Source organism: Pristis pectinata, chromosome 17 (assembly GCF_009764475.1).
Source record: "Pristis pectinata isolate sPriPec2 chromosome 17, sPriPec2.1.pri, whole genome shotgun sequence".
Taxonomy (NCBI): Eukaryota; Metazoa; Chordata; class Chondrichthyes; order Rhinopristiformes; family Pristidae; genus Pristis; species Pristis pectinata.
Window position 1 is genome coordinate 8,933,173 of NC_067421.1, and position 13,547 is coordinate 8,946,719.

The 13,547-nt window shown below is 43.1% G+C and overlaps 1 protein-coding gene across 1 annotated transcript in view; it reads left to right on the forward strand.

The window, feature by feature from the left end:
- Positions 1-13,547, forward strand: part of gcn1 (GCN1 activator of EIF2AK4) — a 112,826-nt gene that overhangs the window by 59,209 nt on the left and 40,070 nt on the right. Inside the window, exons 32-40 of the mRNA XM_052031982.1 lie at positions 1,222-1,387; positions 2,617-2,811; positions 3,785-4,031; positions 5,362-5,483; positions 5,743-5,857; positions 6,997-7,176; positions 8,060-8,280; positions 12,483-12,551; positions 13,221-13,359. Coding sequence (XP_051887942.1) covers positions 1,222-1,387; positions 2,617-2,811; positions 3,785-4,031; positions 5,362-5,483; positions 5,743-5,857; positions 6,997-7,176; positions 8,060-8,280; positions 12,483-12,551; positions 13,221-13,359 — 1,454 coding nt within the window. The remainder of the gene's footprint in view (positions 1-1,221; positions 1,388-2,616; positions 2,812-3,784; positions 4,032-5,361; positions 5,484-5,742; positions 5,858-6,996; positions 7,177-8,059; positions 8,281-12,482; positions 12,552-13,220; positions 13,360-13,547) is intronic.

Here is a 13,547-nt window from a genome sequence, read left to right on the forward strand (position 1 = left end):
GATTATTGTATTGAAGGCAGAGCTGCAGTCAATAAACAATAGTCTAACGTATGTGCCTTTACTGTCCAGATGCTCCAGAGCTGAGTGTAGGGCCAGGGAAATAGCATCCGCTGTAGACCTGTTTTGGCAATAGGCGAACTGCAATGGGTCCAGGCTGTCTGGTAGGCTGGAGTTGATGCGTGCCGTGACCAACGTCTCAGAGCACTTCATGATGGTGGATGCCAGAGCCACTGGTTGGTAGTCATTGAGGCATGTTACCTTGTTTTTCTTCAGTATTGGTCTTCAGTGGTCTTCTTAAAACAGGTGGGAACCTGAGATTGAAGCAGGGAGAGGTTAAATATGTCCGCAAATACTTCTGCCAGCTGATCAGCACAAGATCTGAGCACATGGCCTGGGACACCATCTAGGCCAGGTGCTTTTCTCGTGTTCACTCTCCGGAAGACTGATCTTATGTCCTCCACTGTGATCACAGGTTCAGCTGCATTGGAGGCTGTAAGGGTGGATGGTGACAATCCACTTCCCTTTTGTTCAAAACTCGCATAGAATGCGTTAAATTCATCAGGAAGGGATGTGCTGTTGTTAGCTATGCAGCCTGACTTCGTCTTGTAGCCTGTTATGGCATGTAAGCCCTGCCATAACTGACGGTTGGTCAGGGACTCTATTTTGAATCGGTATTGCCTCTTGGCAGGGTCAGTGACACCAGGTGTTGAAATTAAGAATCACATTCCAACTTGTAAATAAGTAGACTTACAAATAGGCTTCTGGTTCATAACTCCTTTATATGTTGGGCTGTAGCCTTTGCATTGTTCATTGTGAAGTCATGGGGTCTTGACCACCAGCCACAAAGTAATGGTGGCATTTGTGATACTGTGCACCTTGTAGGGAATATGAAGATGGTGTTCCATCAATGACAGTTTCCCTCCAGGATCTCATCCAAATGGCCAAATTTACTTGACCAAAGTAGCAACTGTTGCTGAGCCAATCCTCAATTTCTATGCACACGTGTACCATCCGCTGGAGGTCGGCTTGTGTTTGTTCTTCTCGCTAAACCAAAAGCCATTTTTGGCCTCCCTGCTGGTTCCCCGTCCTTCACTTTATCCAACAGTTACAGTGAAACCAAGGGCTCTCGGATCTACGTGGCACCAGTTACCTTGTACAGTATCTCCTGGGTATTTTTGACGTGTGGGTAAAGTTTGTAATGGAGTGCTTGCTCTTCTGCAGGTGTGGAATTGCTCTGGCTTTGAACAAACTCTCCGAGTATTTTGATGGATCACAGGTCAAGCTGCTATTCCAATTCTATGTGCCTGAAGCCTTGAATGACCGCCACCCTGAGGTCAGAAAATGCATGTTGGATGCAGCTCTGGCTGCACTTAACACCCATGGAAAGGTTAGTTGCTGCATGAAGTAACCACAGCTTTACGTGGCTTCAAATGCATTGGATTCATAGTGTACAAATGTTAGTGATTAAATAATGATTGACCAATCATCTTTCAAGAATGGACATATTGCGCTGCTGTGGAGCCACAGATCTTAGTGGGAGGGTCAGCTATGCCTCATTTCAGAGAACTTTGGCTCTGAAGCAGAGGACTGGAAGCACCTGAGCTTGGCAATCTAGGCTGACAGTCTTTAGCTCTGCTGAAGAGATGCTGTGTTAGAAGTGCTGTATTTCAGATGAGACATTAAACTGCTTCCACACATGACAGTAAATGTTCCCAAGCCACAATCTGATCAACAGCAAGGCTGTTCTGACCAACATTTGCCCCTTAGCTGATGTCAATTATATATTGTTTAAAGAAAATCAATTGTTCCATTAATCACATTGTAGTTTGGGACTATTCAATGCAAATTGGCTGTTGCCAAGTCACCACACTTTAGTAATATTTAATTGGCTGTAAGTGCTTTGGGATGTTGAGGTAATGAAAGAACGCTATGCAACTCAGCTTGCCTTCATTCAAGGAGATCGTTTGGTGAGGGTTGCTTCTGAGGAGTAGGGAGTACTTCAAATAATTTGACTAAGTGAATCATGAAATGACACCAGTCCCTTGTGGCTGAGGTGTTCTTTAAAATATCCTAGTTAATGGGATAGTAGAAGGAAAATACTTTACTGGAAATAAAGGAATGGGGTATATGTTGCAACAGCTTATTTGAGAATACCATAGTTCATTGCTTTATGCACCAGAAATAGTTGAAAAATGAACTTGCAAACTCTCTGGTTTAAATTTCTTGAAATTTCAGAAGATATTTTGGAAGAATTTCACAAAACTTTTAAAGAAGGAATTAATATAATTGGTTAGTGGATTGCAAACATGTTTGCAAACTTTCTGGCCAGTTGCCCCTACCCCTGAAACCTCATTCACTGGTTCCAAAAGTCTTTTATAGGGTGTGCCTTTGGGGTCTTTCCAAATCATCTCCTTTTTCTGTTTGGTGCCTTCTCTTTGTTAAATATTTTTTTTAAGTTGTGAGGATTGTTTAATAAATGCAAGCCAGTTCTGCCCAGTTTATAGACAGTGGGATGAATGGCCTCCTTTAATGCTGTAAATTTATGATCTTATCTAACAGTGACTTTTAAGACTTTACTAATCTTTCCAGTGACCTTCTGTTCCCTTTCCCCTGCAGGATAACGTCACTTCGCTCCTACCAGTGTTTGAAGAATTCCTGAGAAATGCCCCTAATGATGCTAGTTATGATGCTGTGAGGCAAAGTGTGGTCATTCTCATGGGTTCTCTGGCAAAGCATTTGGATAAAAGTGATCCCAAAGTGAAACCCATTGTGGCAAAGCTCATCACTGCACTCTCAACGCCATCCCAACAGGTATTGTACTCATGTACTCCAATGTTCCAAATGACTTCCAGAGGTTTGGGATAATGACACTCCCTCTGTAGCACACTTGGGGGTCCAATTCCAACTCTGGACGCGGCATCACAAGATCGACAAAGCACTATGGGCGCCTGCTTGCCCCATCCAATTTATTGACTTCCCAATGAGAAGTTAAACAAAGACCCATGTGCTGACTCAGGAGAGTGTAAAGGACTTTGGTGTTATTCGAAGAAGATCAGGGGAGTTCTCACTAGCTGAAATTTATCTCTCCTATCACATAATTTTGTCATTATCACTCTGCAGGTTTTGGATCCTTGATGCCTGCAAAATAGGGCAGCACAGTTGCTCGGCTAGTAGACCTGCTATCTCTCAGCGCCAGAAACTCTGGTCAATCCCGACCTTGGGTGCTGTTTGCATGTTCTCCCTATGACCAGATGGGTTTCTTCTGGGTGCTCCAGTTTCATCCCACATCCCAAAGAAGTGAGGATTGGTGGGTTAACTGTTCACTGTAAATTGACCCTAGTATATTGGTGAATGGAAGAATGTTGGGGGTGTGGAATAAGGGGGGTGTTGATGAGAATGAAGAATAAAAAATTGTGGTTAGTCTAAGTGGGTGGTTAATGGTCGACACAGACTCAGTGGGCTCGAGGCACTGCTTCTGCTGTAACTCTCTGACAGTAAGTGCAACAGTGACCGCACTTCGAAAGTTTTTAATTGTAAAGCACTTTGCAACATCCTGAGCTCAGTAAAGTCACATTCTTTCTTTGCTTCAAAGATTTACAATTGGGAATTGATTTACAGATGTCAATGTAAGCTTTTGTAATATTTCTGATGTCAAACCTTTAGGACTCAACTATCTTGTATAATTCTAAACTTACTCACAAGATTGGAAATTGTCCATGACTGCAGGCTTCTGTGACTCACTGTAAGCTGATCACTGTTGAAGTGAGTGTGTTTGGTTTTGTAGGTTCAGGAGTCAGTGGCCAGCTGCCTGCCACCACTGGTCCCTGCCATCAGAGATGATGCCGCTGGCATGGTTCAGAAACTGCTGCAGCTATTACTGGAGTCAGATAAATATGCTGAGCGGAAAGGGGCGGCGTATGGACTGGCTGGACTGGTAAAAGGATTAGGGATTCTCGCCCTGAAGCAGCAGGAAATAATGGTGACATTGACAGATGCCATTCAGGACAAGAAGAACTTCCGGAGAAGGGAAGGTGAGATGGGAATCTGCTTATTTCTACGATTAAACCTCTGAAATCCACACTGAATGACAGCAGTTGATATGATGGATGAGACACCATCCACAACATCAAAGACCTTTTGCAAGTGGGACAGCTCCAAATGCTTTTTAATTGACATTTTCTGCCTGTAGATGATCATCTAAGCAGCATTACAAACAGCAGTGATAATACTAAAGTGATGATTGATTTTCCTCAGTCCTTGTTTTGAAATGTTGGCACCGTTCAACAGCTGTTCCTCTATCAGTGGACTCAGAAGTTTTATTTTTCTTTTAATTGGCCTGTCAATTAAACTAATCAGACAGATTTTAAGGTGTCTTTTGTTTAATCCAGCCCGTAGGGTAAATTTGGGTTTGCTTTCTATCTTTATAATCTCTAGGCATGATCGACCAGTTTTGAAGCACGTGAAAATTCTTCACATTTGCATTTGTTGATTAAAGTCAAAGGCGAGTTTATTGTCATATGCGCAAGTACATGTGTGCACAGGCGCAATGAAAATCTTGCAGCAATCACAGGCACATAGCATCATATAAGCAGCATTCACAAGAAAAACATAAACACAATTTTTACAAGAAAGAACACAACTAGAACAAAAAAAAAACAAGTCCATTTGTCCAAAGTGGTCAAAGTCCTGCATCAACTACTGTGGCTTCATTGATCAGAGACCATTTTTTGATAGAATAGAGAGGGCTTAGGGAAACTAGTTGAACAAAAATGTTTGGAATTATGAAGGTAGTTCAGAACACAATGAAAGGTTACTTGATGTGTCTGGTAATTTTGTATCATAGTGGCCTGTATTTAGGATCAGCACCTAGAAGCCCAAAGGGAAATGTTAGAACCTTTGCACAAAGGTTCTAAAAATCGGGAATTTTTGTAGAAACTGATTTTAATCATTGTTGAAGAGATCATCAGAAAAAAATTGAAGGAATGTTGGAAAAAGGCAGCAAGTGGGCTGGCACAGAGCTAATAGTGACCCAAAATGGGGCACGGGGACTGCCTCCTATTCTTACAGTTCAGTGTCTGCACCAAGTTTCAACATATTATTTTTACACTATTTTCTTGAGTACTAATAAGTACCACAGAAATCATTTTGTTGTTTTCAAGTGATAATGTAATACTAAATATAATTCTGAATTGATTAATTTTTGAATAACTGAATAACAGACAAGCACAACTCATTTAACCTAACAGCACTTGGCCAAGAAAGTGCCTGGTAATGTCCCCATTTTCCTCCTGAGGTGTTTAGTACTGGTGTCCCCTTAGTCTCAGCAGAACCATTTACTTCCTGTTACTGGTTCCTTCGTAGGTGCTCTGTTTGCTTTTGAGATGTTGTGCAATATGCTGGGGAAACTCTTCGAGCCATATGTGGTGCACGTGCTCCCTCACTTGCTCTTGTGTTTTGGTGATGGCAACCAGTATGTCCGAGAGGTCAGTGCATCTTGCATTTATATCTAACCTCTTTTCTATACCTATTTTATTTCTGTATGCGTGGCCTGGTCATTTAATGGTCAAAATGAAATGCGAGTAACAACACTCTTATTAACTTTGTAAAGGTTGCAGATAATCAACATCACTACTCTTTTCTTGTGGGAGGAAATCAATGATAGAAACATTGCTCTGCTGTTTGCTTCACACTATAGTTCTCAAGTTCAAGTAACACCCATATCTGCAACTTTTTTGCCCACAGGCATCTGATGATACTGCAAAGGCAGTGATGCGAAATCTGAGTGCACACGGTGTGAAGCTTGTGCTGCCTTCGCTGCTCGTTGCTCTGGAGGAGGAATCCTGGAGAACTAAAGCAGGTATCATCAAATAAATGAGATGATTTAGAATTGGTTTATTATTGGCACTAGTACCTAGGTACAGTGAAAACATGTCTTGCACACAGTTCATACAGATCAATTCATTACACAGTGCATTGAAGTAGTACAGGGTAAAACAATACAGAATGCAGAATGAAGTGTTACAGTTGGAGAGAAAGTGCAGGCAGACAATAAGGTGCAAGGTCATAACGAGGTAGATTGTGAGCTTGAGAGCCCATTTTATCATACTAGGGGACTGTTCAATAGTCTTATAACAGTGGGATAGAAGCTATCCTTGAGCCTGGTGGATTTTAACTCCATCCACCTTTACAGGAGCTGGGCAGATGAAAACTGCCACTTTATTTATCTGCCCTGGACCTCCCAACTTGTAGCCTGCATTACATGCACAAAGCCTAGAACATTTTCTCTCTCCGCTCCCCCCCCCCCCCCCCCCCCCCCACCCAACACAAAGCAAATCTGGACTCGGTGACCTCAATGGGAAATGATTGCAGTTTTAACTTGGCCGGCCAGTGTGAGAAGTTGCAGGGAGTGGTTAAGGGAAAGGGAATGAAAAGAGCAAGTGTAAATTTTCTTGGGGGTGGGGGGAAGAAATAAAACTGCAGATGCTGGAATCTGAAACAAAAACAGAAAATGCTGGAAGAACTCAGCCAGCCAAGCAGCATCTGTGGGAAGAGAAACAAGTTAACATTTCAGGTCGGGGACCTTCCTCGGGTAAGTTTTCTTTTTATTTTCCTCGTGGAGCTACAAGCCCAGCCCTACTTCAATCCCTTCCTTCCCTTATCAATGATGACCCCATAAAGATTTCGCTCCACTCAAGCAGTGCACAGCTTTATTACATGTAGGAAGTGCTGCTGCTTACTGTTGTGCCAGGAAGAAGTGAGAAGTCAGCCAGCATGTAAAAAAAATATGTTCATTCTGGCTGTATTTCTAATCCATCCACTCAAAATTTACCCTAAGTTAACTTAGTGTTTACAATGTAGTTCTTTGTGATTCCTTCCTTATTTTTCATGTTAAATAAAATTATGCACAGAATCTGCTTGTGGCTGAGTCTGTTTTTGTGTAGACCAGTCTGTGTCCTGGATGCATCCTTGAACTGAGTGTCCATTCTGTAACTTCAGGTTCAGTGGAATTGCTGGGTGCCATGGCATACTGTGCTCCCAAGCAGCTGTCGTCCTGTCTGCCGAGCATTGTACCCAAGTTGACCGAGGTCCTGACGGATTCCCACGTGAAGGTGCAGAAGGCAGGACAGCAGGCTTTACGGCAGATTGGCTCTGTTATCAGGAACCCAGAAATCTTGGGTGAGTTTATTGCACATGAAATAAATGGACAACTTGTGCTATTCATCATTTACAACACTCCAGATAATATTCTTCCAAATTAAACCAGTTCTTCCCTGCATGCTGTTTTCTGACGCACCATGTCATGAAGTGGGTTTGTTTAGACAATAGAAGCACATCTGGCCTGAGTAATTATCGAGGTGCACCCAAGGTGCCATCTTGGGAAGGTCAGATTTTCCAGGCTGGTTGGCTTGTTGAGATAGATCCCAAAGTTAAATGCCTGGCACATCGAGCTCTGAAGTAATAAATCTTCCTTGGGAACATGGATGATCTAATACATGAACTGGATGTGTCTGCATTTTGCAGATAATAATTGATCTATTACTGTGGCTCACTCATCAAACCAGTGAGTGGGAACCAAGCTTGTTGTAGAACAATCAGCTCCAGTTAGCACTGCAGGCCAAAGCCCCATTGAGTATCTGGCTTATCAAGTAATGGGACCAACTCTGAGCTCGCAGTTTTATTTGGTTACACTCCAGCACAGTTCAGTTCAAATCCCACCATCCTGGTGGGATTTTCCAGCACTTGGTCTGTCTCGAAGTATACATACACTTACCCAGGACCAGATCATCTTGAATGATCTGGTCCTGGGTAAGTGTATGTATACTTCGAGAGTGTACTCCAAACCTTATGGTTAATTCCAAATATTCTCACGGGGATGATCAAATATAGCGATGAGTTTCTATTCGTAGCCAATACCCAAGTGACCAAAAATAAGCTTTTGCATCTCATATTAAATGCACTGATGTAGTGTATTAAGGGTTGTTTAGTTTGGCTAGCTTTTTCATTCTGTTGAATATGAATACAAATAAATAAACTAATGCATTGTGTTTTTATTGAACAGCAATCACACCAGTCCTGCTAGATGCCCTGACAGATCCATCCAGAAGGACACAGTTATGCCTTCAGACTCTGCTCGATACCAAGTTTGTCCACTTTATTGATGCACCATCTCTGGCCCTGATCATGCCAATTGTGCAGAGAGCATTCCAGGATCGATCCACAGATACCCGTAAGATGGCAGCTCAGATTATTGGAAACATGTATTCCCTTACAGACCAGAAGGTAATGCTTGCAATATTACAGATGATAAGAACTTTATGCTTTCCTGTGTTGCTGGAAAGAAATGAAGCACATTTAATCACTGTAATGTTAGGAAGGTTGTGTAGTGATGATGTTAGCCATCATTGCATTTCGGGTGGAGGTGTATACAAACATAGAATTAGGAGCAGGAGTAGATCACTTGGTTCTTCAAGCTTGCTCCTCCATTTAGTAAGATCATGGGTGATCTAATTGTAAATTTGACTTGATGATCCTGCAGTAACCTTTCACCCTTTTATTAATCTAGCTACCTGTGCCTTAAAAATATTTGATGACTATAAACCCACCACCTGTTTGAGGAAAAATATTCCTAAGACTTGTTATCCTAAGAAAACATTTCACCTTTTATCTAATATGGACAACCCCTTATTTTTAAACAGGCATTTAATTGCCCATCCCTAGTTGCCCTTGAGAAGGTGGTGGTGAGCTGCCTTGAATTATTACAGTCTTTGATGTGTGGGTATACCCACAATGCTGTTAGGAAGGGAGTTCCAGGATTTTGACCCAGCAACAGAGAGGGAATGGTGATACATTTCCAAGTCAGGATGGTGTGCAGCTTGGAGGGCAACTTCCATGTGGTGTTCCCATTCTTTTGGTGCCCTGTCTTTCTAGCTGTTAGATGTCATGGGTTTAGAAGGTGTATCAATCTTCGCTTATAAGACAACCAAAGATTCAAGATATCATTCCAGTAAACCTCTGAACTGCTTCCAATATGTTTGCATATTTCCTTAAATAAAGAGACCTGTACCATACTCCAGATGTGGTCTTGCCAATGCCTAGTGTAACTAAATCATAACCTCTTAGAACCATAGAACCATACAGCACAAAACAGGCCCTTCGGCCCACCGTGTCGTGCCGTCCATCAGACCACCCTCACACTACCTAACCCCTTCCTCCCGCATATCCCTCTATCTCACGTTCCTCCATATGCCTATCCAACAAGCTCTTGAACCTGTTCAATGTATCTGCCTCCACCACCACCCCAGGCAGTGCATTCCATGCACCAACCACTCTCTGGGTGAAAAACCTCCCTCTGACATCTCCCCTGAATCTCCCACCCATAACCTTAAAGCCATGACCTCTCGTCTTGAGCATTGGTGCCCTGGGAAGGAGGCGCTGACTGTCTACTCTATCTATTCCTCTCAATATTTTATATACCTCTATCATGTCTCCTCTCATCCTCCTTCTTTGCAGTGAATAAAGCCCTAGCACCTTAAGTCTCTCCTCATATTCAATACCCTCCAATCCAGGCAGCATCCTGGTAAATCTCCTCTGCACCCTCTCCAATGCCTCCACATCCTTCCTATAATGAGGCGACCAGAACTGAATACAGTACTCTAAATGTGGCCTAACTAGAGTTTTGTAAAGCTGCATCATAACCTCGCAGCTCTTAAACTCAATCCCGCGACTTATGAAAGCCAACATCCCATTGGCCTTCTTAACTGCTCTTTCCACCTGTGAGGCAACTTTCAACGAACTGTGAATATGAACCCCCAGATCCCTCTGCTCCTCCACACTGCCAAGTACCTTGCCGTTTACCCTGTACTCTGCCCTGGAGTTTGTCCTTCCAAAGTGCACCACCTCACACTTCTCCGGATTGAATTCCATCTGCCACTTGTCAGCCCAGCTCTGCATCCTATCAATATCCCTCTGTAAGCTCCGATAGCCCTCCACACTATCCACAACACCGCCTATCTTAGTGTCGTCCGCAAACTTACTAACCCAGCCCTCCACCCCCTCATCTAAGTCATCTATAAATATCACAAAAAGTAGAGGTCCCAGGACCGATCCCTGCGGGACACCACTAGTCACTGCCTTCCAATCCGAGGGCACTCCTTCCACCACAACCCTCTGCTTTCTACATGCAAGCCAATTCCTAATCCACACAGCCAAGCTTCCTTGGATCCCTTGGCCTCTGACCTCCTGAAGAAGGCTACCATGAGGAACCTTATCAAATGCCTTAGTAAAATCCATGTAAACCACATCCACCACACTGCCCTCATCAATCTTCCTGGTCACCTCCTCAAAGAACTCTATCAGGCTTGTGAGGCAAGATCTTCCCTTCACAAAGCCATGCTAGCTGTCCCTAATCAGTCCATGATTCTCTAGGTGTTCATAAATCTTATCCTTTAGAGCTTACCCACCACAGACGTGAGACTCACCGGTCTATAATTCCCTGGCCTATCCCTATTACCTTTTTTGAACAAGGGGACCACATTCGCAATCCTCCAATCCTCCGGCACCACCCCCGTAGACAACGAGGACTCAAAGATCCTTACCAGCGGTTCAGCAATCTCCTCCCTAGCCTCTCGAAGCAGCCTGGGGAAAATACAGTCAGGCCCCGGAGATTTATCTGTCTTAATATTATTTAACAACTTCAACACATCCTCTCTCTTGATATCAACAACCTCGAGAACATTACCCCTACCAGCACTCCCTTCCGCATCATCAAGACCCCTCTCCCTGGTGAATACCGAAGAGAAGTACTCATTCAGAACTTCTCCCACTTCCACCGCCTCCAGGCAAATTCTCCCACCTTTGTCCTTAATCGGACCTACCTTCACCCTAGCCATCCTCCTACCCTTCACGTACTTGAAAAAGGCCTTGGGATTTTCCTTAACCCTACTAGCCAAAGCCTTTTCATGTCCCCTTCTAGCTCTCCTCAGCCCTTTCTTAAGTTCCTTCCTCGCTACCCTATATTCCTCATGGGCCCTGTCTGAACCTTGCTGCTTATACCTCACGTATGTTACCTTCTTCTCCCTAACAAGTCGTTCCACCTCTCTCGTCACCCACGGTTCCTTCACCCTGCCATTCCTTCTCTGCCTCACCGGGACATATTTATCCCTAACATCCTGCATAAGATCCCTAAATATCAACCACATCCCCATGGTACATTTTCCTTCAAAAAGGACATCCCAATTTGCACTCCCAAGTTCTCTCCTTATAGCCTCGTAGTTAGCCCTTCCCCAATTGAAAAACCTCTTGTCCTCTCTGCACCTGTCCCTGTCCATGACAATTTTAAAGGTTATAGAGCAATGGTCACTGTCCCCCAAATGCTCACCCACCAATAGATCCTTCACCTGTCCCGGTTCATTTCCTAAAACTAGATCTAACATGGCATTCCCTCTGGTCGGCCTCTTGATTTTGTATTCAATTTTATGTGCAATAAACAATACCTGCATACCCACCTTTTGTGAATCGGACACCATGACACTTTATTTCCCTCTGCCTCTCAGAGCTCTGCAATCTCTCACCGCTTAAAATAAAAAGTGCACTTTTTTTTATTTTACCTGCCAAAAACAAATTTCCTACATTATATTCCAATTGCTAGATCTTTGTCCACTCATTTATCTTCTTATATCCTCTTCACAACAATTTCTGTCCTGTCTTTCTGGCATCCAGTAAATTCAGCAACCACACCTTCAATGAGTTCATCCAAATCATTTATATAAATTATAAAAGGTCGAGGCCCCAGCACCAATCCCTGTGGCACAGTAGTCGCCACTCGTTATATCTTGCCAACCAGATGGAGACCCGTTTATGCCTTCTCTCTGCTTCTTATCAGCCATTTGTTCTTCTGCCATGCTAATATGTTACTCTCAGCTTTTCAACAATAATCTTTGATGAAGCACTTTCTCAAATGCTTTCTGGAAACCTATATATAGTACATCACTGGTTACCCTTTATCCACAGCCAACATTGCAGTATAGCTCCAATTTTTTTTTTAAACCAATGAGCTAGTGTAAAATCACAAAATGAAAATATTGTGGTGTTGCAGTTGTGAACTAGAAAAAGCTAGAGGAGCCGGCAAAGTCAAGTTTATCATCATATACACAAGTACATGCACAGGTGCAATGAAAAACTTGCAGCAGCATCACAGGCACATAGCATCATATAAGCAGCATTCACAAGAAAAACAAACATAAATTATACACAATTTTTACAAGAAAGAACATATAAATAGAACAAAAGAAAACAAAGTCCATTTTAGTGCAACTGGTGAGATTTAATGGTTTGGGTTGCTGATCTTTCATCAGAACGAACTTGAACATTTTTGTCTGAACTGCTGAGTATTTCAACGTTTTCTATTGATAAACAAGGTTAATGAGGAAAAATGTTCTTATCAAAGCAGATTTACTAATTACTTTCCATTGGCGTGGTTCTAGGATCTTGCACCGTACCTGCCCAGTGTGATGCCTGGATTGAAGCTGTCTCTGTTGGACCCTGTTCCAGAGGTAAGTCTTCGCTCTCTCCAGTTAGAACGACTGATCACTGGGAGCCAAATTCTAAAATTGACAGTGATTGCCTGTTACAGACTGCAGTCACTGTGCTACAGATTGTGCTGCTGCCACCCAAGTTTGATCCCGACTTTGGATGTTTTCTGTGTGGAGTTTGCATCTTCTCCCTATGACTGTGTGGGTTTCCTCTGGGTTTCCTCCCATGACCCAAAAGCATGCTGGCCACTAGATTACCCCTGTAGGTTACAGGGAAATAAGTAGCGAAGGAGACTGGTGATGCTCTGAGAGCTGAGTTAGACTTGATGGGCCAGGCAGCTGCCTCCTATATCAATGACAGTAAATATGAGAAATACCTGATGAGTAGAAGCATGGATGATTGAGGATTTGACCAAGTTTAGTAAATGTGTCATAGTATATGATTTCTCAAACTATATAGGAGTCTTCCATTTTGTGGTTTAGTAACTAAATCACCAGAGTTGAAGTAGCTCTCCCTGGCTGACCCTTGCTCGGCCTGCTGCTGCTAAGCCAGAATTCTAACCTACCGTAGAACCTGTGCATTGTCATCAATCTCTGAATTCTGTACCGTTGGGAATGCCTGAGGGTGAAAGGTTTGCTTTTTTGCTTTATTTTGTTAGTTCAATGACTTATCCTCCTGTCAAATGCCAGGTTCGCACAGTGTCAGCAAAGGCTCTGGGAGCAATGGTGAAGGGAATGGGCGAGTCGTGCTTTGATGACCTGCTGCCTTGGCTTATGGAAATGCTGGCATCAGAGCAGAGTTCAGTTGATCGATCTGGTGCTGCACAAGGTGAGATCAGAACTTCGTAATTAAGAACAGAAAATGCTGGTGATACTTAACAGGTGAGGCAGCATCTGTGGTGAAACAAAACAGTTTATCTTTCATGCCAATGAATTTCCAAGTTCCATTCTCCTCAGTATGCTCACTGACATGCTCCCGGTTAAGCAATTTTCCATCCTTGCTTTTGGGTGGCTTGG